Source organism: Alosa sapidissima, chromosome 1, assembly GCF_018492685.1.
Source record: "Alosa sapidissima isolate fAloSap1 chromosome 1, fAloSap1.pri, whole genome shotgun sequence".
NCBI classification, from domain to species: Eukaryota; Metazoa; Chordata; class Actinopteri; order Clupeiformes; family Clupeidae; genus Alosa; species Alosa sapidissima.
This window is the reverse complement of record NC_055957.1, coordinates 51975150-52002634: the sequence shown is the minus strand read 5'-3', so window position 1 is coordinate 52002634 and position 27485 is coordinate 51975150. Positions and strand designations below refer to the sequence as shown.

Here is a 27485-nt window from a genome sequence, read left to right as displayed (position 1 = left end):
ATAGCCTTATAAACAGTAAATGCCAGGTCTGAGTATTTCTGGTTTAGATGGGCATTGCACTAGTTGACGTTTCAGAATAATGAATCAGAACAGTCCATAGTTGGATGACAATCGATGGAACTCAATTCTGACTAACTTGTGGGGTGGAGTTTCCGAAAACCATTTAATTTACCAAGTAGTTTTCCCAAGGACCCACGTTCATATTATCTTACCATTTCTAACATTGTACAAAGCAATAGAAAGCATACATATTCTGATGTATGAACTTGTACAAAGCAATAGAAAGCATACATACTCTGATGTATGAACTTGTACAAAGCAATAGAAAGCATACATACTCTGATGGATGAACTTGTGCGTGACTTGAGTTAGGCCTACTACAATTTTAGAACTTGCCATTGTGGCGCTCTGTAAATTGATGGTTTAGACCATTTAGACACTCATACTGAAGCTCCACGCTACAAGCAGGGGATGAGTAGAGATGTACAAGCTGTTTCAAGGGCATGATGGGATTTGTATCTTTTATGAACTAATGTGAGTTATTGGGGTTAGTCAATTACGAGTGCATTGAACATTTGTTTTTCTCTTTCTCAATGTCGCTGACACATAGCCGAGAAATCTAGACGCACCCTAGCGGCAGCAAATTAAATTTGCTGCCAGGGCTAGTCTAGCAACTCTCCGTTGGCTTGTGAGCTCGAAAATAAAACTTCTATTAGACTAATCAAATCGTGTATAGAGTCGTTAGTCGGGCTTAACATAATGATTGATGGCAGAGTTGCAACGGTTTGGCTTGAATTCCCTGCTACTTGAAAACAAATAAGGTAATGTTGCTGTTGGCGAACAGTGTGACACGAGTTAAGCTTTTATTAAGTTGGCAAAAGTTTGAACTAGCCAACTAGCTCCACTGGTGGGAAACATGGGACTCATAGAGCTGTCCTATTGCGTGCAGAGGGAATTTGAAAGACAACCGATTATCCCGCCCCTCGGACTGAGCACTGCGAACGGTGAGTGCCCAGACCCTACATTTTAATATGGGTCTGGCTCGTCAGGCTAGCTGACACACACACACGCTCAAAAATGGAAAAAAGATTTAGCCTATTTTAAGTTGTAAAAAATATTTTATCCACTTTGTTGGTATGATGGGTCTTCATTGTCATGATGGGTCATTCGCTTGCATGTGTCATATTATTCACATTTTGCCAAAATTAAGTTTAAATGGACTTAACCGGGTTTTTTTACCAGCTAAAGTGGAAATAGGCCATGTGTTTTGTTTATCATTGTTTAGAATAGGCACATCACATTAGGTGACATTCTTGCTAGCCTATGTATGCGCACAGGTTTTCCTGAATACATCTTGCCGAAATGTTTTGTTATAAAAGATGTAAAGCTTACTACACTAACTGAACTGCACTTCATCCTACCTTAGCCTAGTTTAGTGCCCCTGCACTCTTCTCCACTCCCACGTCTCATGCCTCCGAAAAAACGTCTCCCTTCATGAAGTTAAAGGGACACCAGGCAACGTTTTCGTGTTAATTACTCATCTTCGTAAGTCGTTATATGGTTAAATGACTCATTACAGGGTGAATGAAGACTCTCTCGCCCGCCCCTACTGCCTGTAGGAAGAATATCCCGCTTGTAAGTTCAGTGTATCGTACCCGCCGACTGAAGCAGGATCAGTTTACATCCTGCATCCACAGCACAGAGGCAGGCTAACGAAACGCTAGCGATTGTTGCAAACGTGTAATGGCAGAGCTGGCGAAGAAGCAGCGAAAACCCTTGACAGAAGATGCAAAGAAAAGGAAAAGAGCTTCAGACCGAGCGAGGGGGAGTTTCGTAGAGAAAAAGCATCAGGCTTGCCTGGTGTCCCTTTAATATATCTGGAGTAAAGAAAATGCTGCATGCCTACTTCTTTAACCAATTGTTTATTTAGCATTGCAGAGGTTTCAAACAACGTTGTTCAAACTGACTATAGAATGCAGCTTGCATCGTAGGTCTGTTGAGATTCAACCTGATCTACCTAACTGACATATTATTATCTACTTGGCTACTAGCTAGGTATAACTCCCACAGATGAGGCAGCTTAAGAAAGCATCTGGTCTTCTTTGAGAACTGGTGATATTCTTAACCCAAATGCAGCTCATGGGTTTACATAAACGGGGATTACTGTGATTGTTGAGGCATGAGTGCACAGAGAGGACACAGCCAACTGTTTGATGATCAGACAGTGGTCTGTTTTCCTTAAGCTTTAACCTCTGGAACCATCTATAGAACACTATTTAAATGGTCAACAGTGTTGTGTTCTCTAAAAATGTAATCAAGGTCCAGGAAGGTGATGCAATAGCATACTGCTGTGATATCCGCAGAGGTACTGCAGGGGGTCCGCCAAATTATTTCATCTGAAGCATTTTTTTCACAGATGGTTGGTTGTGTGATTCATTGCTAGCACTCTGATTGGATGGTCTCGTTGCCCATAAATATCCAAATCGTTCAGATAGAAATTATATTGCCCAATCTCAATGCGAGTGTCGCTCAGCAATAGCCCAAATTGTTGTCCCATGATTAATCTCCTTAAGGTAGAAAAAATGTCAATAATAAACAGAATAAATTTAGTTTTATAAATTACCCATGTTACAGATAATGTACATGTTAACATGGGGTGTGTGTATGTGTGTGTTTGACACTTAGTTCCAAATATCAGGCCTAATTGGGGGGGGGGGGGGGGGGGGGGGTCCGTGCTCAGTGTCTCTCTCAGCCAAGGGGTCCTTGGGCTGAAAAACGTTAAAGACCCCTGGCATACTGTATTCACATTTCCACATGCTTTTCACTAAATTGAGGCACCTGATAAAAAAAGATAGATTAGCTGGTTTGCCACCAATATAGCAAAGCCCATTTGTATAACACACAAAGCTTGTATCTAGCGATGTATTGATTTAGTGCAAGTGCTTACAAACTAGTGCTCTCTGCACCAGCACAAATCCATCAACCACCAATTTAGAAGCAGAGCCCATTCACTTTCCTGTTTGTAAATAAGTGAAGCAAGTATACCAGGGGGGGAATAAGCGGGATTGATCTCAAAGCAGCATTACAGTGAGTCAGCCACTGACCCAGTGGCAGCAGACCAGAAAGGCCACTGTCAGCAGACCGCTCACGGTCATCCTGTGTCCTTGACTGCCTCACCTCTTTCAGAACACATCCACCATATTCAAGACTGTCCAACACTGTTCCCTCAATCAGACTTTCACTAATGCTTTTCAAGTAGCCTAGGTTCACCTTTCGATATTAGAGGATTTAAAAAATCTCGAATAAATGATTAATCAGCTGATATTTATTTCTAACAAACACAATGTAAAAATGTATTCTAATATTTAGCATACTGAAAAGTTCTGATCAATGTGGGTCATTGTGTTTAAATAGGCTATCTGGTATTCTATTGAAAGGCTCTTATACAATAAAATAATTATTATGAATAATAGCATCAGGCCTTTGTACTTATCCTTAAACACCAATGTTACGATAACCTTCAAGGTATTTACTGTATGCTTTATGATGGCATTTTGCACACTGTTTACAGTAGTGTTGCACGGTGCACCAATACTACAAAAGTACCGCAATACCCTCAAATAAAAAAGGTCACAATACTTAATTTTACTATTGATACTTTTAAAAATGATCGTGTTCTTTTGAAGTAACATGCTTCTAGTGCCTCCCCTAGCCTGCGCGTCTTTTCTCCTCACACACACGTTTAGCTGTCGTGCCATAAACAGCGAGACATGGCTGCTAGTTTAAGTGATGCTGTGGCCACACAGCAACACATAATAATAGTCTAATATCAAGTTGATTTGCTCACTTACATCTCTGAAGTTTATGTTGATAACCTTCCTAGGCTATGGGATTTAGGTCATCTAGGCCTACTGTTGGGTTTAATGTCATTTCAGAAACCTTGCGACGAAACCTTGGCAAACTTTTACATCTGGAGAGAGCTCCTTGCTAACTATTCCACTAGCTCAGGTCATGTCTGTAATTTGTGTATTGTGTAAATGAACATTGCAAGACAACTTATCTCTTCTATGATCCCAGAAAGATTTTCTTTGACTTGAATTAATTTTATCTAATGACACCAAAAACATAACAAATCGCATCCACATATCCTTGTTATGGTCTATCCGCAACTATTTTTCACTAGCCTAAAACCATGAGACTGAAGGCTAAATGCGCTCACGTATTTCTTAGTGACAGGCACTCAGTCACACACACCACCAATGCGTACTCAATTAGACCTACACACTACATAAAAAAATATAAGATGTAATAGTTTAAAATAAGATGTAATAGTTTAGATGTAAAAGTACGATGTATTGCGACATCAAACGCAAATTTGTAGTTTCTTATGTCTCATTCCATCGAACTACAGATCCGCTACCCGATCTGGCAAACTTACATAGTGCGGTTATAGACGATAGAGGGCTGTGAAGCGAATGCAGAAGTGCCGTTCACCCTGTTACAAGTTGATGAACCACTGAAACGATTTTGGAAACATTATTTTAAGGTACAAAAAACTCTTTGGTGTTGCTAAAAGGGGAAATGGAGGCTACATGTGTACTATAAAGTAGCAAAAATAGGGTGACCACCAACCAGACCTGGAAAAGGAGGACTAGTTGTGTCTAAAAGTGAGGACAAATTGGGCAAAATGAGGACATCCCCAATTTCTACTTATAGGCCTATTCCTATTGGTGGGGAGGGGTGGTTGCTTACTTACAGTAAAAACGTCAACATTAGCTTTTTATCATCGTTAACAGCATTAAACAGTGTGATCCTTTGTGTGATTGGAAAGGAAAATTGCATAATGTAAGACGTCCACACTCTTATATGACTTGTGTGTTCACATCCGCGTCTAGGTGCGGCTTGAACCGCGTTACAACCGCGACCCAGCTAGAGAATAGAAGAGACGCCTATTTATTCTGTTTGACGCAAGAGGTTCTGTGCAGACTAAGAGGCAGAAAGCACCATAGAACAGCATAGAGCAATGCAAAAGAGCAAAATAATAAAATGAAAACTGCACCAATTTGAAATCACGATGGTTAGAGAATGTTAAATATGTTCAATATCCCTAACGGAATGCATGTCTTCGCCAAAAATGACAAAATACGATGTTATATTAATAATGCAAATGAACGGCAAACTTTGAAATATAGTCTGAAATGAGATGTTATTATCATTGAGACAACAGGGGTATACAATAAAATCCGATTGTAGCCGACTATTTAGGTTAAGTTTATAACGTTGTGGACGGCCACCAAGCGTCTTCTGCCTCACGGCTGCGCGCGCATCTAGTTTTGTTGGTAAACGGGAAATCCGTGTATAGAGTACCGAAGCCATGACGTAGCGTTGTCAAGGCAGCAATTTCACTGGATCTAAACAAATCAATCTAACCATTAAAATCACCATAGCGGTGGCTTTCTTAATCTAATTCAATAATTTTACAACGTTTCTAAGACGTAAGTATATATTTTTTTACACTGTATGAATCACATACTACAACATATATTCATACCAACATGATCAAATTTGTGACTACAGAGTTTTATTTTACCATGGGTTTTCTCCGTAAAAGAGACCTGCATGTAACTTCACAGCATGCGGTTAAAATCCTTAAAGCCTGTGTTGCAGGTTAACCACCACTGTTGATTAATGGGTACATAAAGCACTCAAATACATGTATATCATTTTTAAAAATGTCTCCAAATGGTGTTAAATGCCAGTTTTTGTTGTTTTTAGCATTAGCGGGTTTTTTTTACGCAATTCGGTGATGACGTCACTTTGGGGACTACATGATCTGCACTTCATTCATTTCAATGCATTTCAATGGACATCGCGGTTACACTTTCAACATAAAGTTTGTATATTTACACTTCGAATTTCGTCACAGCATTTATATCACAGCTACCCTATGATCTACCAATGGTAATAGAGTGGTGAAGTCCCGCCCCTTCTACTTTTGGTCCATGGGACCTATCTTTCAAAAAATTATGAACGGGAGTTAATGGAGAGATAACAATTATTTTTTGGTCCAGTTTGAATTGTGCAACAAATTTCACATATGATGTGTGTGAATTTAAAAGATAATTTTTCACGTCAAGAAAGTACTGTTGTTCGATAGACTTAAAAAGTTATGTTAGTTTTGTGCGAATCCACTCAGTGGACTACATCTCTCGTCTCGAACGATGTACGTCACCAACGTAATGAAACGATAAGAGCTGTTATGCTAGTTAACGGTTGCATCTTGCTGCCTGCTATGTCACTTAACAGTATGTAATGTACAGTCTATGGACGAATACAACTTACCTGATGTGTTTAATCCTCTGACTCATGGTATTTTCTTCGGCAAGGAAAGCCCAATTAAGACCTGTTGCTGGTATGCTTGTACAATCTAGTGTGGCTGTGAATGAGCTAACGTCACTAGCGCGACTGATGGGTTTGTAGTCGTTGATATTACGATCTTTCACAATGTTGTAATTCAATAGTTACGAAACAAACTGCAAATGTCTTTACATGAAAAATTGTCTTTAAAATTGACAAACATCATATGGGTAATTCAAGGCACAAGTCAACCGGGACCAGAAAAGTGAGTTATGAGGCTACATAATGCACCTATTCAGTTCCATGCTTATGCTTATAACGTTACGACACTTTTTTTGTTACTATCAGTGAACAGCACCGAGTGAAAGTCAACATTTTCTTTATATCTAGTGATAGTGATCATGTCGTTAGTTCAGATAAGTAGGCTACCGGGCAAACTTAGTCAGAAGATCAGAATATAAAGCATCATGATAGCTAGCTATGGGCTAACTTTTTAGTCCCACCTGTGCATATATGCTGACTAGATGTCGCCTTCGGCTTCTCAGCATGCGTCAACACCGCCGCCATCTTGGAGCGGGGATCTGAAGCTCTAAACTAGTTCCCCCGTATTGTCAGTGTTACCTATTTAGCGACGTTTGGCCATCTCCAACGATAGAAAACCTTTTTAGCGATTAGCGACAAATTTTGGAACTTCTCACAATGATGGCAAACTCGGTTTCGTCGTTGAAACGTCAGAAAATCACCTTTCTCATGGCTTTTTCATTTGTGAATTAAGTTACATCTTGTTCGCCCAAACCATTGACCCATGATTATAAAAGTAACGACTGGCGTATGTAGTAGCAGACCATGTTAAAGCACGGAAGTAAATGTTCTACAGATCTACAGCAACTTCTGGTGAATTACATGAGTCAACGTCACTCTCAACAGCCGCCAGTCTTTGAGAAGACTTGAAATATCCACTGGAATTTTGTTTCTTTCTATTACACCTGCCAGGGAATCCGTGTTATGTGGCTAAGCTGCTGCCTAGCAGGTAAAACACGTTCAAATGGCTATAGCCTACATTTAAAACAATTTATTAGCTAGAAATGATGCCACATGTATACATTCAATGCTATTTAAAACACTTCGAAAGTTTGTTTAGATCCAGTGATTCTGCAGTCATGGAAACCGAACATCACACTTCGGTGCTGTATCTAATGGTGCATTCAGAGCACCTCGGAATGACAAGGACTGCCCCCATTTGTACTTTGTTTTTCCAACAGCAAGTGTTCATGTGCTTTGCCATCAGAATGTGTGACAAACACGGATGCCACAACAAAGGTTAAAACATACACTCACTTATCCTAAACAAACAACTGTATTTGCTTAAAATATAGTGTAAGATGCTCGTAAAAGAAAGATATGCAGCTTTCAAGTGACAAAAACGGCAAATTCCCAAGTTCACATTAAAACTGTTGGACATGAAAGGCCACATGGACTACAAACGAACTACAAAGTGACGACAAAAGTGATGACGAGCCCCTAACTGGGCAACTCTGTTAGCAAAATCTAGCCCCAGTTTCCGACCTCTGACTCACACATTAAGTGACGTGAATGACCCGGAATGATGATGTTTTCACTCGGAGAAAGGTTTTTCCGAAGCCCATGATCGCTAGGAAAGATTGTTAAGGCGGAGCAAGATACTTCGTCGTAGTTCATGTCTATAGGCGTGAAATGGGGATCGAATCCTGTCTGCATAAAGAGGCGTGTCGATGACGTATTGACGAGCGTAAGTTGCAACCGGCCAACAGCAGCGGCATAAATAACTGGCGCACACCTGATATAAGGTTGATTTTCTCCAGACTGGATTGCTCAAAAATGCTAAAAATGTACCTGAAATCATCAGAAGGGTTTGAGGATCATGAAAATGTGCCCGAAATTCACATTCCTAACTCTATAGAACCAAGACCTTAGCATATGTGGTGAAATTTTGAGCTATGCCCATAGACTTCAATGGAGCAGTCGCAGTCAGGAAACAATGTATTTACCTTTGCTGTATAAATTTACACATTCATACGACTTTTTATGTTTGCAGGCATTGCTACTACCGTTTACCACAGCCACGTTCGATTTTCAAAACTAATGTCATCCCCTCTCGTCGCTGATTGGTCTGGATCAAAGTGTTATTTATAATGCTTTTTAAGTTTATTCATAATGTGTTTTCAAGTTGCAACAGCTGAAACTACGGAATTGACTCAAGTGCATGGACCAGACAGGTTTAGTGAAGTTTAGATAATTTTACTAAGTAATCCAGAGGTCATGCACAGCAAGGCAAGCAGGGTATCACACAGTCAAGCAAGCAGATTTTGTGTTCAGTCCTGAGTTACCAACATAATAATTGCTTGCAGCAAAATGACACTTTCTGAGAAAGAAAGCTTGAGGATGGATCTTCTTGTCAGTCTTTGAGCACTGGGAGAGCACAGCGCCCATTCACATCAGAAGTATTGACTTCAGTAATGAACTGCTGACTGCAGTCTGGGAGAGTGAAAACAGAACTGAAGGCAGAAACTGCACTGCATGAGGCTCTGAAATACATGCTCTGTGAGTATTGCAGTGTGGCAATCAAACTATAGCCATGTATAAGTCATCTATAAAACTTGGCAAAACCCAAAAGAATCCTTTAGCTATTTACAAGAGGTGGGTTTCAACAACTCTGTGACTGCTCTGACCTTCGATGGTTGGATGTTACTGGTTGCCATTAAATCCAATAACCGCACCCTCTGGACATAATCTCCCCAAAAACCCAATTCTCCAGGAGTCACAGGAGAACCATAGCAGATCTGTGGGTTATCAAATGTTAATTGGCTAAAAAACCCAGAGAAGTAACATCTGTAGGAAGGTCCAGTGGAGCGAGCTAATCTTAAATCTTCCCCAATAAACCTGTGAAAAAATGGCCACAAGTCCTCTCAAGAATCCTTGTGTGGTGCAATGGGGACCCAGTGTTGAACTCTGCCGGTAAGGAGTAAAAACACAGGCTAACTTTGCGTGTTGGTTCACCAGAATTATAGCCTGACGAGCCAGACCCACATTAAAATGTAGGGCCTGGGCACTCACCGTTGGCAGTGCTTAGTCCGAGGGGCGGGATAATCGGTTGCCTTTCAAATTTACTCTGCACGCAATAGGACAGCGCTATGAGTCCTATGCGTTTTTTCCCACCAGCGGAGCTAGTTGGCTAGTTCAAACTTTTGCCAACTTAAAGAAAGCTTAACTCGTGTCACACTGTTCGCCAACAGCAACATCCATCTTCTTTGTTTTCAAGTAGCAGGGAATTCAAGCCAAACCGTTGCAACTCTGCCATCAATCATTATGTTAAGCCTGCCTAATGTTTCTATACACGATGTGATTGGCCCTATCAAAGTTTAATTTTTCAAGCTCGCAAGCCAACGGAGAGTTGCTAGACTAGCCCGGGCAGCAAATTACATTTGCATTGCGTCTAGATTTCTAGGCTATCAGAATTATTCAGTTTGAGGAAATTGAGGGCTGGAATTTAAACAATAGAGTTTACCAAAAAGGAGCTTGATTTGGATACTACCACCCCCTTCCCCCTGCGGTTCTGGAGGAATACGGGGCTGAGAGGAATCTACAAACCTGCTGCGTCTGGTTAGAGAGGGTGCCCACCAAACCAAAAACAAAAACAAAACAACATGTGCCAGACAGAGAAACATATAGACTACACTATGTGTTTAACGATAGGGGATTACCCAGAGTTCAAGCAGCAAATCACACAGCAGCAATGAATTGCATTTTTTTGTCCTAGGAGGCATGAAGGTTTTTTTTATCTAGTATGCAGCTTTATAATTAAAATGTAAGCAAACTATAATTTATTATGTGAATTTAAAAGTAACATTTGCAACCATGTGGTGGCAAGAAGGAACACAAGTGTTTCATCACCAGTCATACAATTGCATTAATGCCTTGCTAATTACATTTTTACAAGCACCAGACCAGCATCAGGCCTAATTTCAAGTGATTATATTTACTCAAGACTCATTGGACTTTGCAAGATTAATCTCATTAACTGCAAGATGCATTTATGACAACAGTGCTGTTTCTTAGCCTGCTGGAATCATCGAAAGCTAACACTGTATAGCTTCCGCTTCCCTTTTGTTTGTTTCTAAATTATACATAGATGACATTTGTGCTTATGTTCACCTATTCTAGCCGTTTCGGATCATAACAGACAATGAGAAGTAATTTTTTCATCCAACCAACCCCAAAACAACATAATACTTAATTTTCTATCCTTCAACCTTAACCTAAGGACAGGGCTTGTTGAGTTTGGGTTTCCATTTGGCGGATTAAATCTTTGCTCTGCTAAAACAGACAGATTTGTTTCTGCTCCCCCCGTCCCCTTCAGATTGATTGTGCTCTGGCCTTGGCTGTTCTCCCCAGTGGGCTAGCCGCTCCTTTTAGACCAGTTGGAGGGGATTAGTGTACCGTGTGTGCAGAGAGGACGGGCTGAGTCATCCTCCCTCCTTTTCCAGCCTGGAGGGGGTGAGGAGGATCACTTCAGACCTCTCTGGAGAGCACTCAGTGCTAATTAACCAGACTAGCGCACAGATGCCCTCGCATTTGCATTTTATGAGTGTTAACAACAATAATAACATTATATTTATTATTATTATTATTATTATTAGTGTTATTATTATTATTATTAGTAGTAGTAGTAGTATTATTACAGTGCATGAAAATGCACTGTACTGTTCTTCCTAGGCTTCTTCTTCTTCTTCTTCTAACGCGTTTAATGCAGCTTCAACCGTTTAACGTAGAAACTTCATTCAAACTATGTTACGTAGGTCTTACTTAGGACATGGGTGCTATGTATTTGTAACTTTTATACTTTTTAAACTATTAATTAAAAACTGTTCAAAATTTCCCCATAGACTTAACATGGGCTGATGACATCACAATAGAGCCGTTAAGCAATTAGAATCCTATGGCAGGTGTTCAGGCCACCTGGACCAACTGCCAGTCTCAGGCTTTAAGCATACAAACTGGCCCTATTAAGACTACACATCCTGTTCAACTGCTTCCTCTGCCAAAAACTGTTTCAAAATAAAAGTCCTCACTACAATATTTCACTGTTAAACAATTTAACCCTTTAAACTACTGAACTTTTTAACTGTTCAGCCATTGTAACTGTTACTTGTCATCAACTATGACTCCTACCCACTGTAGCTAGTTAGCTAAGTTAGCTAAGTAACATGGTAAGCATAGTTAGCATGCTAGCATGTTAGCATGCTGGTTAGCATTTTTAGCAAAACTGCTAAAAACGATTAGCTAAGTCAGCTAAGTCACATGGTTAGCATAGTTAGCATGCTAGCATGTTAGCATGCTGGTTAGCATTTTTAGCAAAACTGCTAAAAACGATTAGCTAAGTTAGCTAAGTAACGTAACATGGTAAGCATAGTTAGCATGCTAACATGTTAGCATGCTGGTTAGCATTTTTAGCAAAACGGCAAAAAACGATTAGCTAAGTCACATGGTTAGCATAGTTAGCATGTTAGCATGCTGGTTAGCATTTTTAGCAAAACTGCTAAAAACGATTAGCTAAGTTAGCTAAGTAACGTGGTTAGCATAGTTAGCATGCTAGCGCTAGCATGTTAGCATGTTAGTTAGTATTTTTAGCAAAACTGCTAAAAACGATTAGCTAAGTCAGCTAAGTAACGTGGTTAGCATAGTTAGCATGCTAGCATGTTAGCATGCTAGTTAGCATTTTTAGCAAAACTGCTAAAAGCGATTAGCTAAGTTAGCTAAGTAACGTGGTTAGCATAGTTAGCATGCTAGCGCTAGCATGTTAGCATGTTAGTTAGTATTTTTAGCAAAACTGCTAAAAATGATTAGCTAAGTTAGCTAAGTAACATGGTTAACATAGTTAGCATGCAAGCATGTTAGCATGCTAGTTAGCATAGTAACTTTGTTAACATTATTATCTTTGTTAACATAGTTAGCATAACTGCTAGCAAACATTAGAGCCATTCCAACTGTCAGTTATCGTCAACTATCTACCTAAATAATTTAACCATTTAAACTATCCACCTATTTAACTGTTCAGTCATTCCAACTATATTAAACCTTATCTACTTAGCAACCAATATAGTTTGTTTTTAGTCTGTATGATATTTTACATCATATTTTTGCATTTTCATGCACTGTATTTCCTTCAGGAAATGCTTTTCTAGTTGCAACTACTACCCTAGTCTACTACTACTACTACTAGTGGTAGTGCTGTCTGTTAAAACAAACAGCTGGATACTCCCAGATGGCAGCACACATGTTTTGAATGCTGCAGACTCAGCTTATCCTGTTGGTTATGTTGCTCCAACGGTGCTACAGCTGGAAACCATGTAATCAATATCAGGCTTGGAATCCGATTGTTTCTCATCTTATCTATGCTGATGGTGGGTGACATGCGGGCTTTGTTATCTCTGCTTTCTGCCATTATACATTTTCATTTAAGCCTGTTCTGTGCATCCTCCGCTTTCTCTATCCACATCCCATGACCCTCATTTGTCTTTCCTTTTTTTTTTAAAAGGAGTGCGACCTATGAATGCTAATGAATTGCCCTAATTACAAGCCAACTCAACCTGAGCTGAAGATCCATAGGAAGAGCAGTACCCAAGGGGGTTAAGGACCTAAAAATAGTTTGAAAGTACAGGCCTCAAATGCCTCAAAAAGTTGTGTGTGGATAGGCAGGAAATCAGCAAAGGGAAGGAGCCTGTGCACCTAACAGATGGCAGCTGCATTCTGATGGAGAATATCTGGAGTATTGGCACAGATTTTCTTTGTTTTTCTTGGAGAGAATAGGAGCATGTGGTGGTGAGTCAAGGGCAAATGCATTCTGGAAAGGATGAGAATATGGAAAGGCCGTCTGGTGACCAAAGGCAGCCCTAGGCAACCTCTAAAGGAACAAGAGGGGAAAAACCTAAAGGCCGTCTGGTGACCAAAACCAGCAGCCCTAGGCAACCTCTAAAGGAACAAGAGGGGGAAAACCTGTAGAAACGTGCTGCAGTTTCTTACAACTCTTGATGTGTGATCATTTGGAGTGTGGATACTTGACTAAAATACTAGAGACTGTGCTCAATTATTCACAATCACAGATCTGCTCTGATGCTTTCTAATAACTCATTTGTGAAAAGCTAATCGGCTACAAGTGACTCTGTTGTTGTGGTATGCCTGCCTTTAATGGACATAAGTGTTGTGGTTTTCGTCTGTTTGTTTTGACGACACAGCCTGTGGGAGATGGTGGGTTGGTCCATATGGGCAGCAGGTGCCGAGCCATCTCCTGCTGAACATGCTGATGGCTGTTTAGGATGCCACTCTACTCTGATGGTGTCGCTGGCCATTCTGTGCCTTTCCAGTCTGCTTGATTTCAATTGCTTCATTCAGACCACATTGTATGTTGATTACATAACTTTATGTGACCAAAGGGAACTAGTGCATAAACATTTACCAATTCATGCAGAAACCATGCAGACAGGATTTAGACTATTACATGGGATTTGGATTTAGCTGAAAGAGAATTTTGCCTGACATACAGTAGTCAGCGTTCAGTATGTGTAGATATCCAGGGAGTTGGATATTTTAATGGGCACAGAACTGTGGTACAGGCTAAAGAATAGAGTGCCCACAGCACTGAAATGAAACACCGCTACTGTACTCTTGAAATGAAGAGCTGACTCATTTCAGTCAGTCTGCAATGATTGCATAAATGTTCAGGTAGCTGCAATGAATGTTAAAATGTTCTGTGGAAAGGGCTCTCTCTTGTTCTGTGTGTGTGTTTGTTAGAGAAAGAGAGAGAGAGAGATGGACAGAATCAGCGAGAGGGGTAGAAAAAAGGTTGACCCTGGATTGTCCTCTTCTGTCTCAGCCTAAGCAGCTGCAGCTTGAATACCGCTCCCTGTGGGCCTTGGTGTGTGTGTGTGTGCGTGCGTGTGTGTGTATGTGTGCTAGGTCCAGCTTCCCTGCTCACTGACATAATCAGAGATGGCAGGCCCTGCTTCAAACAGCCAAGAGGGGTGGAGCTGTTGGCTCTGATTCATCCTCTCACTCAATATTAATATACAGTTAATTCTGTATGAAACCTTACAGGCACTTCTAAAACAGCATCACTTTGAGAAGTGATAAATGCTAATTTGGAACGTCACATCAAAACATTATAAAAATGGGCTGACAAAGACCAGTCCAACTCCTTTGCACTCGATATTCCAATTTTCCCTGTAGCACAAAGATGAGGTGGTGTCAGCCAACACATGAGATACTTGAGTCTCTCTACAAATAGGTTAATTATGGTCTCGTTGCGAAACTGACATTATACAAGACAATTAATTTGCACAGACACGTCATGGCTGTTTAACAGGGCCTGAGTTTGTAGCCTTATACAGTCTGAGAAGATGTCTCTATTGGTTGTCTAGCAATTTTAAAACCTCTGTTTATTTGAATAAAACCCATGATACTAATGATGGTGATACAAATATGAATTTCATTAATACGTGCATGGCTTTTGGATATACATTTTGGATAACCATATATGGTTTTGAATCAGTTTATTGCCCAAATTCCGTTAACCTGTTTACAAGCAAGTAGAATGTCATGTTTTGAGCATATTCCTGTTTACATAGCAATCGACATTATACCGAATAAGTCAGCGACGCAGCCTACAAATAGGTTCCCAAAGTCATGACGTAAATCTTTGACTGAACCGGAGGCTGGTGGAATTCCCTCTTTTGGCTGCATAATACAACGTCTCCACGGTCTTCCACCTATATTTCACTTGTTCAGGCGTACGTCGATAGCCAGCCTCATAACGTTTTTCACAAATCTTTTTAAAAACGTTATTACGGCATTTTCTCCCATCGATGAACTCCATGACATTTAAGTCTTACATGATCGCAAGTTTGTCTCCTCGTCTTTCCAAAAGTGTGTGCGTTGTTTGATTAGGAAAGTGCGTGAGAGACAATTGGTTCATTTCATCCTAATTCTGTGGGAATTGAGCATGTGCAGGCCTACAACACTCTTCCTTCTGGGAGCATATTCTGTTTAAGGTGTTTTCATGACCCAATATTCTGTTTAAAACAGGTATATGCTAGGGTGTGCAAACGGTTTATTAATAAACCGAATATGGCCTTTTTCTGTTTATTTCAATCAGAATAAGGTGTTTACAAGACACGCATATTTGGTTTATTCCCAATAAACTGATTCGAAACCGTTTATTGGCTGCATGAAAACGTAGTGTATGTAGAGCAAAGTTCTGTGACAATGACCTACTCCTCAACACCACCAAAATTAGAGTTCACTTCCGATGCTAAACGCATCCATTTTCAAACTACTTCTTACCACACTTGGCAATCAATCAGTTCAAGGCAATTGATGACAAAGTTGTCTTATACAAATGCAAGTACCTCCTGTGCTGATGTACACCTTTATCATACAATCTAAAAATATACCACAGTGGAACATTTATCATCTTTGAGTTTCGGTGGTCTCCATCATAATTTAGCAGTAAATGTAATCACTGTCCGCAGCCACCCTTTCTATCTGTTTAAAGGCCTGGCCTCCCAGAGATGCTGCTGATCTGTTCATGGTTCTGCTGCTGCACTGCTGCCAGTCCCCTTCCCTCTGTCTGCAGTTTTGTGTTTATTGTCTTGTGTTAATGTGTTCCCTGATGTGAGATTATGCCAGTATGTGGGTGTTTTAGTGGAGCTGTAGGGAACACACTGAACGCAAAGGGACACCAGTGTGACTGTGGCCAGATATGATATTAGATGTTTTACCATTTTGTGTGGGTTGTGTGTATAGACTTATTTTGACATTGGACACCACAGGCAGGATAGAGTTGTAGCAGGTTTGTCTAAAGATACAAAAAGCTTCTATTTGCTGTAAGGAGTGTGTTTTCATGTGTCTCCATGAGACGAGAGAGGATATCAAATTTGAAGTGTTCCACTTCACATTCATAGAGGGGGTGTTAGAGATAAGGGATGGGAATGACTGCAGCAATTTGTGTATGTGGGCCTGATGTGAGTGGTTGGGTGAAAGACTACTATCCTATACTGTCTGTGGCACAGCAAATCTGGAGCATGTCAGAAGACTAGAAGACCCTCTGAATCATTTCTTGGGACTGCAGCCAGAACCACAAGTCCCATGAGCAGCTCATAAGTCAGGCTATAGGTGAGACACAGAGGAAGATGGTGATGATGAGAGATAATGGATAGCCTCAAACAAAGTGAGGAGGTATCTTCTGGGGTGTGATGACTAATTAGATGAGAGTACAGTTTTTTTGTATCACATTTTACTACCATGTAATGCTGTTGGTATGTATTGATTGTGTAAGGGAAGATGCTTTTTATGCCTCTTTGTTTCCGGTATTACCAAATTCATTCTCTTCGGGAAAAGGGTCTGTGATTGCTCCAATCGTAGCATTCTAATGGGCATAGACTTTATGTTAACTTTGAAATCATTGGTCCAGCCTAGCCAATTGCATTGATCAAGGATTCCTAACGTTACTGCCTACTTCGCCACTAACTTTTGCAAACTGATAATAAACCACATTTTTTACACATTCTTATGACTGCAGTTCTTTGATTGCTGCCGTTGCTACCGTTTTATTGCCTCCACTGCGAAGAAGTGCGAAGAAGAAGTGCGATACTATATTACTATACCTTGCTATCAGTGTACAACTGAGACACTTCACCATAACATTAGTGTTTGTATTACCTCCACACACAGTAGGATCTGTGTTCAGTGAAGTTGTGCTGTGAATTACTGCTGTTGAATTTTGAGTTAACAATGCTTTCAGACTTTGTTTGTTATTTACAACTAGGCTACAGCCTTCAAAAGCATACTCAAAAATCTGGGTATACAGTCACCTCTAGGTTCTAAGTCTGAGTCATATTCCCCAAAGAAGACATAAAAATGCTGGCCCTTCATGCTGCCTGTATGAAAGCTGTCCAGGAAGTGAGAATAATCTGTAGCTGCGTCAGCTCCAGCAGCAGCAGTTTGTAGTGTTAAGACGGCCATAAGAGCCAGGGCTGGTGGAGTGGTTACTTCACAGATGAGAGTGAGCCCCCTGGTGCCGCAGACAGATGGAGGCTACAGGAAGTGCCGAAATAGCACATCACATGAATGTGTGTGTGTGTGTGTGTGTTCAGGATGTTTGATGGAGAGCATGTCAGGAGCAGGTTGGATACCAAAGTCACCGGTGGGGAAATGCTTGCTCGACCGGTGTTTGTGTGTGCCAGATGGACCGAAGTGAGCAGTCACCCTTATCAGAGGTCATTCAGACAATATCAGTCTTGGCAAATAAGAAGATTCAGTTCTCCGTATATGTGACATTTTCAGAAGGGTTTGACCTTTTTGTTGAAGCCATTTTGTTTATGAAGGGAGATATTTATATCTTGCCTGGCCACTAAGGACTTTGTCATTGGTACTTGCACATTGTGTTTGCTGTTTTTTGCCTGTGTGTTGAAGTATTGTATGGAAATAGAAGGTGTTTTTTGACTCTGGGCCAACAGTGCACCTCCTAGTCTGCTGACAGTAAATCTTTGCTGTCTGCTAGTTGAAAGCAGCATTTTGTCATCACCTATATATTCAGAGACAGTTTAGCCGTTATGACAGGAAATAACTGTTGAGCATGAAGCCTGAAACTGTTGCATTACCAAGACATCATTGTCAGATGCTCTCATGCAAAGTCACATGACAAGTGGAGTAGAAATAGAAATGCCTAGTATAGATGTGCTAGTGCTGCAATAACGGTTATTTTCTTAGTCGATGAATCTGTTGGTTTGTATCTCGATTACTCAATTAGTTGCTTGGTTGATAAAATGAAATGGTGAAAACATGTTGATCAGTGTTTCCCAAAAACCAAGATTCAAGTTTACTAAGCTGTAGTCAGAGAACTTTTTTCTACACAAATTAGAACCAATCAGTTGATTTCCAAAATAGTTGGTGATTCATTTGATAGATTAATTGAGTGGACTGCGGATGCTGCCATGCAAGGCGCCAACATGCACATCGGGAGCAGTTTGGGGTTTAGTGTCTTGCACAAGGACACGTTGACAGGGTCAGGGACACAGTCATTCACATCCCTGTTATCTCAAACACCATAATTGTGAATAAGAGCACTTACAATTCCATTTTCTCTTTTGACTCAGATTAGGGAATTAATGAATTACGTAAATCCTTACAGCATGTTGAATCTTTGGTGAGAGGTATTTGGTATATGTTCAGCAGGTAAACATGTTGGTTCTGCTCTTTTCTCTCGCTCTCTCTTTCTCTGTAGATTAATGAACTCAGTCACATACAGATTCCCATCATGCTGATGCCTGATGATTTCAAAGCCAACTCGAAGATCAAGGTGGACAACCACCTCTTCAACAAGTGAGAAACTAGTTTATCCCATCACAGTTTTCCCAACCAATTTAGAATTGAAAAGAAAATTAGAATTGCTCTGATATTACAGATTTCTTGAATAGTTTTGTGTGTCAGGTGAGGTGTGGTAGTGAGTAATGTCCAGACTCTGCAATGCATTATGAACAGTTTGAATTATGTTAGTGTAACAGTTAACAACAATTATTATTTTTCCTGTACTAATTTTGTGATTTACTATTTTGTGACGTGCAAATTGTGATGGATGTTTTTGTGATGTTGAAAACCCAAGGGAAAACATGCCAAGCCATTTCAAATTCAAGGAGTACTGTCCCCTTGTCTTCCGGAATCTCAGGGAGAAATTCTCTATCGATGACCAGGAGTTCCAAGTAAGCTTGATTTGCTTTTTTCTTCTTTCATGCAAAACACAGGTAGAACAAAGCAAACACACACACACGCACACACACACACACACACACACACACACACACAGTAGCACACAAGAAAAAACAACGAAGGAAAGAGACAGTCTTACTCATATACTGTCTGTCTTTGTCACACACACACACATTCAAACATGCAAGCAGAATTCTTCTAAATCAAAGGAAAAAAGTACATTGTCATACTTGTCATGACATGACATGTCATACTTTGTCACACACACATACATAAACACACACAAGCAATATTCTTCAAAATCAAAGAAAAGCATGCATGGAAAAATGCAGAAAGAAGGACACAGTCTTTCACACACACACACTCTCTCTCTCTCTCTCTCTCTCTCTCTCACACACACACACACACACACACACACACACACATGCACTAGTACTTCTAAATCAAAGGCGAGCAGCAGCAGCCTTGAAGCAGGAGAGCTTTCATCAGCCTGAGCCACACAGAGAAAAGGAGTGTCAGCTTGTCGTTTGTCAGCTAAGCTCCCAGTCTCCTCAAGTGCGTAGGCTGCCAGGGTAACCGCTCTGCACAGAGAAGCCATGGCTGCACTGCTTCATCCTGGTGTTTTTGCTTGTGACACCTGGCATTTGTCCCACAGGGGTAAACCATAACTTTTACCTTTACAGCTTATCCCGAAATAGGACAGATTAGGTCTTGTCTTTCATAATAGCATTACTGTCAGATGTTATGTATAATGTGTACAACATTAGACTCAGTCTGCAGCTTGGGTTGTGCAGGTGGACAGCAAATTAATCCCCAAATTCATAGCCAGATGCCCAAACAGAAAATGTACGGTGGATTTGGCTCCTCTCCCAGAATGCCTCAGGACACACACCATGGCATGTCCCACTGTGCCTCCGCGGCAGTAACCTTTAATCCATCTGTGTTCCAGAGCTGCGGGATAACAACACTCTGGTGGCCTTGCCGATTATTAAGCTCTCGCTCGGTGGCATTTACATAAATCTATTCATGTGATGGCTAATACTCTCTTGGTTTCGCTCATGATGTCGGGTTGGAATATGATTTTGAATAATCTCCATCTTTCCTTCACTCTTACTCCCTCTCTCTCTCCCTGTACCCCCCCCCCCACACACACACACACACACACACACACACACACACACATGCACACACCATTCTTCTGCCCTCCACTCTCACCCTTGGCAGAACTCTCTGACTCGGAGCGCTCCCATCCCCAGCGATGCTCAGGGCCGCAGCGGTGCTCGCTTCCACACGTCCTACAACAAGAGATACGTCATCAAGATCATCACCAGCGAGGACGTGGCTGAGATGCACAACATCCTCAAGAAGTACCACCAGGTGAGATGGAACGTCCATGCTTTACGGGCATCTGCTGCAGGCTGCCAGGCATTTTCCATCTCAGGTGTCATTTAGTCATGTTTTCGGTGTGTGTTTGTGTTTGTGCGTGTGTGCCTGTCTGTGTGTGTGTGTGTGCATCCTTTCTAGTACATTGTTGAGTGCCATGGCAACACACTGCTCCCTCAGTTCCTGGGCATGTACCGCCTCACAGTGGACGGTGATGAGACATACATGATCGTCACACGCAATGTGTTTAGCCACCGCCTGGCTGTCTACAAAAAATACGACCTCAAGGTAAAGAAAATCGGGGATGCAGCACCAAAATACTGTAACAACAGTGCTGATTCCCTTAATATAATGAATCTTGTATTCTAAAATAAACAATATTCCATGGCCATAAAACTGCAATGAATTATACCTATGAAATGAGTTCCCAAGTGATCTGTTTCTGTTCTTGCCTTAGGGATCAACTGTGTCCAGAGAGGCTAGTGACAAGGAAAAGGTAAACCTTTTTTTCATTTGAAAATTGACCAAAATTAATTTGTGACAGAGGCAGCTTATGTTGCATGTATGCATCTGGAAACACTTCAGATATAGGGCATGAAACTTGCATGTGAGATCCATTGCATGTCTGCTTTTGGTGATGTGGCCAGTAAGAGATCTGTTTTTGGGAGGGTACCCCTTAACCCCCTGTTCCATTCCTGTGATAACAACATTACGCAGAAGAACAAAATTGATAATGTGATCATTCTCTTTTTGTCGTCTCCTCCTTTGTCTTTCTTTTCCATTGTTGGTTTCATTTGTTTTTATCCTGGCATTACTTCTGGTTTACACTTGCTATGTTGGTAATATTTGTAAAGCCTTGAACGGAAAACCTGTTAACTAGTACATGATACCTGACACAGGAAAGATGGTGTGTGACTATACAGTGGGACATTTTATGTCTGCTGTAGCATACAGTATGCCCTCTACTAAAGCTCTCTGCAGCTGCACATATTGAATGATTTGTAACCCTCATTCCGTTATATGAAAATGAAAATGAAAATGACATCTACAAATGAGCATATAGCACCCTCTACATTTATTGGTACCCCTGGGAAACTCAAGTAAAAAGAGGTATTAAAAATCATCTTTTGACAATTCATCTTGGCACCACAATGAAAACAGTGAGGGAAAATCCAGCCAAGCACATTTATTTTGAGGAGGGAAAAAATGCTTTTACAAAAAAAAAAAATACTTTTTACAAAATAAATAAATAAATACATAAATACAAAATAGGCACTCACCTGAGAAGGCCCATATTTACAGTTAAAACAGTAATGAAGAAGTTCCAATCAACTGGTACTGTGACAAATTTGCATGGAAAGGAACCCATGTTTATCTTGCCCCCAGGTGAGGAGGGTGGTAAGAGAGGCATTATATACTGCCTGTTGGAGAGTTACTGAAATAAATGCATCTTGGGGTCACCAAGGCTTAAAACAAACATCAGAAGTGACCGCCATGCTAATAGGTTGGGAAAAGGGCTTTTTTGTCAATATGTATGCCATGTAAATGGCTCTCTGGCGTGGCTTAATGCTAGGAGGACTTGAATTATGGTCTATGGTCAGCTTAAATCAGAGCCATTTGGCAACACACACTCAAGGTGGGTTTTGCAAACAAAGAAGAATGACTACAGAATGACTGAAGAGAAACACATGCCGAGTGATAAATCTGGGGGGGAGGATTTTCTGGGGCTCTTTTTATTTCAAAGGCCTTGGGAACCTAGTTATGGTGCATGATATCATGAACTCCATGAAATACCGGGACTTTTTTATATATTTGTTTTTTGTATATTTGTTTTATGCCTTTAATTCTACAGGACAGTGAAGAAAGTGACGGGAAACATGTGGGAGAGGGATGGGGTGGGATTGGGAAATGACCTGGGTCGGACTCGAATGGGGTATGGGCACTGTAACCAGTTGCACAGTTGGAAATCTGCCTCTGCCAAGATACTAAAAGTGAGTCAACATGATTGGATCGCCCATCAAGTCAATGATCCAATGAGGTTTACTGAGTCTTCTGACAGGGTTATCTCAGTCCCCTGATCTAATCTCCATAGAAAACCAGTGGAATGAGCAAAAGAGGTGAATACACAAGAGAGGATCTAGGAATTTGGACGATTTTGAGAGATTCTGTAAAGAAGAATGGTCTCAAAATGGTCTTTTATTTTCCAGTGTTATGGGATGCTATAGAAGAGTAAGAACCATTTTCTTGGGAGCCCAACTGTGGCACGTTTTTGTCGTTTTTGTTTGTTGTTTCTGGGGGGTGCTGTGGCCTCATAGTTTCCATTTTGAAAATAAAAAGAATCTGCCAAAGATGATTTTTATACCAGTTTTTTTATACCAGGGTGCCAATAAATGTAGAGGGCACTGTATATCGCTTTTTTGGATGAGTTCTCTTGTTAAAACTCAAAATAAATTGTCCTTTTAGAATGTCTTCATGATCTAACTACACAACTATTGAAATGCAAGAATATTTTTTGTCTATATTATTGCCAACCCAACACTGCTAGACCAGCACACATATATAAGCAGTAAAGGTCCTTCAACAATTAACTTGCTATTTCTCTTACTCAGAAGCAGAAATGTTTAAGTGTTTCTCTCATACATGCATCATGTATGGGCATGTGGATGAAATGCATGTGCATCTGTTTCCCCAAATCTTGCATGTGTACCCTTTTGATATGATTGAAAATGTTTCTGTACCCCTATATATTGATATAATAGACAGACAGACCAGGCATTAACAAATAATATAAGCTAAATAGCATCTAAATGTAGAAATTAGAACTGAGGTCTGTTGAAGTTTACACTCAAAGTTTCAGTGATCATGTACTACTTCTGTTGTCTTACCGTGTCACATACAGTTATCTGCATTGCTTGAAATCATAAAACTACTATGTTAGTGCAAAATTCAAGGAATGGAAAATTGCAACTCTGCTTTTGGTTCCTTGTTTTCTGGTCTGTGTATATTCTGTCTCAGAAAAAAATCCAAGCATGACATTTTTACTCATCATGCTTAGCCATACATGTTTTTGTTCATTATATAGTTTTCATGAATTATCATATAAATAAAAATACTTCATATTAAATATTTCAAATAACTTGAAAATGGCAGTCAGGGTGCAAAGGTGATCATTAACAATACTGCATGTATTTTACAGTCTGTTGAAGTTTGAGACATGGTGCTAAATGTATTCCATTAGGCCAATAATGCTAATATTTCATTTCACAAGAAGACTTTTACTGCAAACTGACTGTACTAGTGTTGAAAGTGAGTGATGATGTAGGCCTATGCAAGAAATCATTTAGGAGGAAAGTGCAATTAAAACTCGCTAAAGATTAATGCTGTGATAACTACCATATCAAACAAATGCAGAACTATAAAGCACATTATAGAGTGATTAGTATTGTATACGATAATGTTACATTATACCCACTGTCATTTTAAGCTTTCTTATTTGCAAGAAGCCAATGCTGAAATTGGCTGTTCAAGCTTGTGCTTTCTGGAATATTATTTTTTTTACCACAAATAGAATATTTCCAACTCGTATGTTAAAATCACAATGTATTCATGATCAAACTAATGGATATTTTTAGGCACAAATAGCATTATATTGAATACTGAATTCCCTTTGAAAGTACGGTAACAAACACTGGGGAATTATTTTAAACGAGATGCACTCCTAGCTGTTTATATTTGGTTCTATCATTTTCCATATGGGATTCCAGGCAGCACAGGCCCCTGAGGTTGTGAGTTGATAATGAACCAGGCTTGCTGCTTCTCCCCCAACTTCCTTAGCAACCACGCCAACCCGAGGAGGGTGCTCCGCCTGCGCCCAAGTCTCGCATGAGCCAAAAGCTGCAAACCATCCGGATCGCCACACGATTTTACTGTGCCATCAAACACGTAAGGACCCGCCGGCAGGACGTGTGCCTCCCCCACCCCACCCCCACCCCAGCAAGCCTCACGCTTCTAGCCTGGGCTCAGGCCTCATAGCTGCCTTACCTTTACTCCACATAGAAGCAACTCAGATGTGTCTGCAGTCTCCAGGCTTGCCTGCCTCTCTCCTGGAGGGGGCTTTGCCAGTTGCTGGGCTTTAGAGAGTAGCGAGTAAGAGGACAGCACAGCAGACCAAGTAGCCGTGTGTTTGGGAGCCATGTGGCCTGTTAGATCTGTAGAGCTATGGAGTGTGTAGGACATGTGAGGCCAAGGGCCACTAATGAAACTGTTCCTGTTCCCCGCACAGTGTCTCTGTTCAGCTTCCTGGGTGACTGAGTGTTGGGAGCGGATAACGTAGCTCTCATCCAATGATCTCACCAGCATCTTTCATGGTCTATAACCTGAATGTGTTTTATATATTTTCATTGCAAGGTTAACTAATGTGTGCCATGCTATATTCAGAAAAGTGATCTGTTCAGTCAACAACATATAGTAGTTTCTTTTATTTTCAGTGTAAATCAACAATATCTTCGAATTTAATATAATTTAGTGTATCACCACAGATACACATTGTTTAATTAGAATTAATGAAAAAGATCTTCATATTCAAATTTAGATGTTTTTGTATGCTTTGTATTATTCTGTTTATGTCCAGACTAAAGAGCTCCCTACATACAAAGACAATGACTTCATCAATGATGGCCAGAAGATCTACATTGACGAAGAAAGCAAAAGAAATTTCCTGGAGAAGCTAAAGAATGATGTTGAGGTTTGCTTTCACTACAAGTGACATTAGAATTCTATTGGCATTCCTCCGCTTCCTGATTTCATTGGCATGAAATCAATTCTTCCTTCCTTCCCTCATTTTCCCCTCCTTCCACACAACTACAACTACCTTCCAGAACTATTTGAACTGCACCCTGTCTTCTCCCTTTGGCCCTAACGGCACCTCATTCTCTTCCCTGTCTGTCTCTCTCGCTCCTCCTCTGTGTAGTTCCTGTCCCAGCTGAAGCTGATGGACTACAGCTTGCTGGTGGGCATCCATGACGTGGAGCGTGGTGAGCAGGAGCAGCCCGAGGAAGAGAGCGAGGACAACGATGCCGGGGAGGAGGAGGGGGCCGAGAGTGATGGTGGGGCCACAGGCACTCCCCCGGACAGCCCCAGCAACACCCTGGACAGCAACAAGCCCCTCGGGCCCGGCGAGTTTGACCCCACCATTGATGTGTATGCCATCCGGAGTCATGACAGTGAGTGAAGTCCAGCTTGAGTTTGAGTCCTTTGTGTTTTTTTTCCCAGCACAGGTACCGTATGAAAATGCTGTGATTCATTGGGGGTTTTGCTTTTTCAAGTCCAAGGTTTAGCTTCAATTACTTAAAGTTAATCAAATTCCTTAAATTTGTAGAGCTTCTGAAAGTTTTCTATCGAGATTGTTACATGGGAATAAACCTTTTTTGGATGACAAAATGCTGCAATGGTTTCAAATGTGAAAATTGCACAAAGGTTCCACAAAAAAGTTTAGCACCAATTTTCAGTTGTTTGATTCTCAAAGAGCACAATTAATGATTAAGTGCAGGGAAGGTAAATATTTAAGGTGTTTTTACATATGAATGTGTAGATAAACTGTCAATGTGGAAACTTGACAGTGTAGGTTGATTCATCCAGTTGTTTATGTGATAGTCATGTTAATAATGGTCTCAAAAACTACACTGATGAAAAAGTTAATCACATGTCCATCTATGAGGAACAACATGACAGCTGTGCTCAGTAATCTCATGGCATATCTTGATGGTTTCAACAGGTATGACTAAACATTTGAGGTGGTTTTTAATGGTATCCACCATACATGTAGTACATTTGGAAAATATGTTATTTATGCATAGAGCAAGGGTTTGAGATCATGCTTATAATTACTCAGTCCAATTGTTAATAATGTGGTTTGTGACATCTATTCAGACAGATCATGTTTTACAAGGTTGTCTCTCTTTCCATCAGATGCTCCTAAACGAGAGGTCTACTTCATGGGAGTGATTGACATCCTCACTCCTTATGACGCAAAGAAGAAAGCCGCTCATGCAGCCAAAACAGTAAAGCATGGGGTGAGTGTCATTTTCATCCAGATCAAACCAGGCAGCACTACACTCATAGTTTAATAGCCATGTCATGCTGTCACTGAGGAAAACATTTTAATCTCAGTTTAGTTGTGTTCAAGAGTCTTATTGCTGAAGGACAGAAATTTGCGTGACTGTTAGGATGATTACTTTTCAATTTTTAAATGTTTGCGGGTGTATGCGTTTTATCCTGGATGCTTTGCCCCTTATGCCCCCTTTGGCATGATTGACATAATTTGGCCCTTGGCATGCTTTAAGAGTTTTAATGGCATCTGTGGACTATACTGTCCTATGAAGTGATTGTGGAATAGCAATGTTCGAGTACGTTATTTCCTCTCGTGGGACATTTCAACTGTTGAAGATAGTTGGGGATCATCGGACAAATTGCAATGATTGCAGTCACCCAGTACTACAGTAGAGTCTGGATGTGGTCTTTCGACTGTAGGTATATGTTGCGCTAGTTCACTGGTGGCAACATCAGCATTTGCTTGCGGTGGAATGTAAACACCGATCAGCACAACGGATGCAAACTTCCTTGAAAGGTAAAAGGGTCTACATGTGACAGTAATAAACTCCAGATCAGGAGAGCAGAACTGTTGTACAATGGTGAAGTTGGTGCACCAGCGATCATTGATCATGAAGCATACTGTACCACTGCCCTTAGACTTTTGAGAAAGTTTTGATGTTGTAAAGCCGGGAGGTGAGACGGCCGCATCTGGGATGCTCTCATCCAGCCAGGTCTCGGTGAAGCAGATAGCCGAGCACTCCTTGCACTTCCAGTAGCACTTAATCAAAAGTAGAAGATCAGTATGGTTAGGTCATAGATTACTGTTTATTGTCAGTTGTTGAATGTGCTTTTGACAG

The 27485-nt window shown here is 40.7% G+C and overlaps 1 protein-coding gene across 2 annotated transcripts in view; it reads left to right on the top strand.

The window, feature by feature from the left end:
- pip4k2ab (phosphatidylinositol-5-phosphate 4-kinase, type II, alpha b) overlaps window positions 1-27485 on the top strand; it is a 34784-nt gene that overhangs the window by 4770 nt on the left and 2529 nt on the right. Inside the window, exons 2-10 of one of the 2 annotated variants that reach the window (XM_042072268.1) lie at window positions 18674-18771; window positions 19052-19148; window positions 20380-20532; window positions 20680-20826; window positions 20996-21034; window positions 24373-24480; window positions 25169-25282; window positions 25508-25760; window positions 26506-26609. In XM_042072268.1, the coding sequence (XP_041928202.1) occupies window positions 18674-18771; window positions 19052-19148; window positions 20380-20532; window positions 20680-20826; window positions 20996-21034; window positions 24373-24480; window positions 25169-25282; window positions 25508-25760; window positions 26506-26609 (1113 nt within the window). The remainder of the gene's footprint in view (window positions 1-18673; window positions 18772-19051; window positions 19149-20379; window positions 20533-20679; window positions 20827-20995; window positions 21035-24372; window positions 24481-25168; window positions 25283-25507; window positions 25761-26505; window positions 26610-27485) is intronic. The other variant, XM_042072346.1, reaches the window with a different exon arrangement.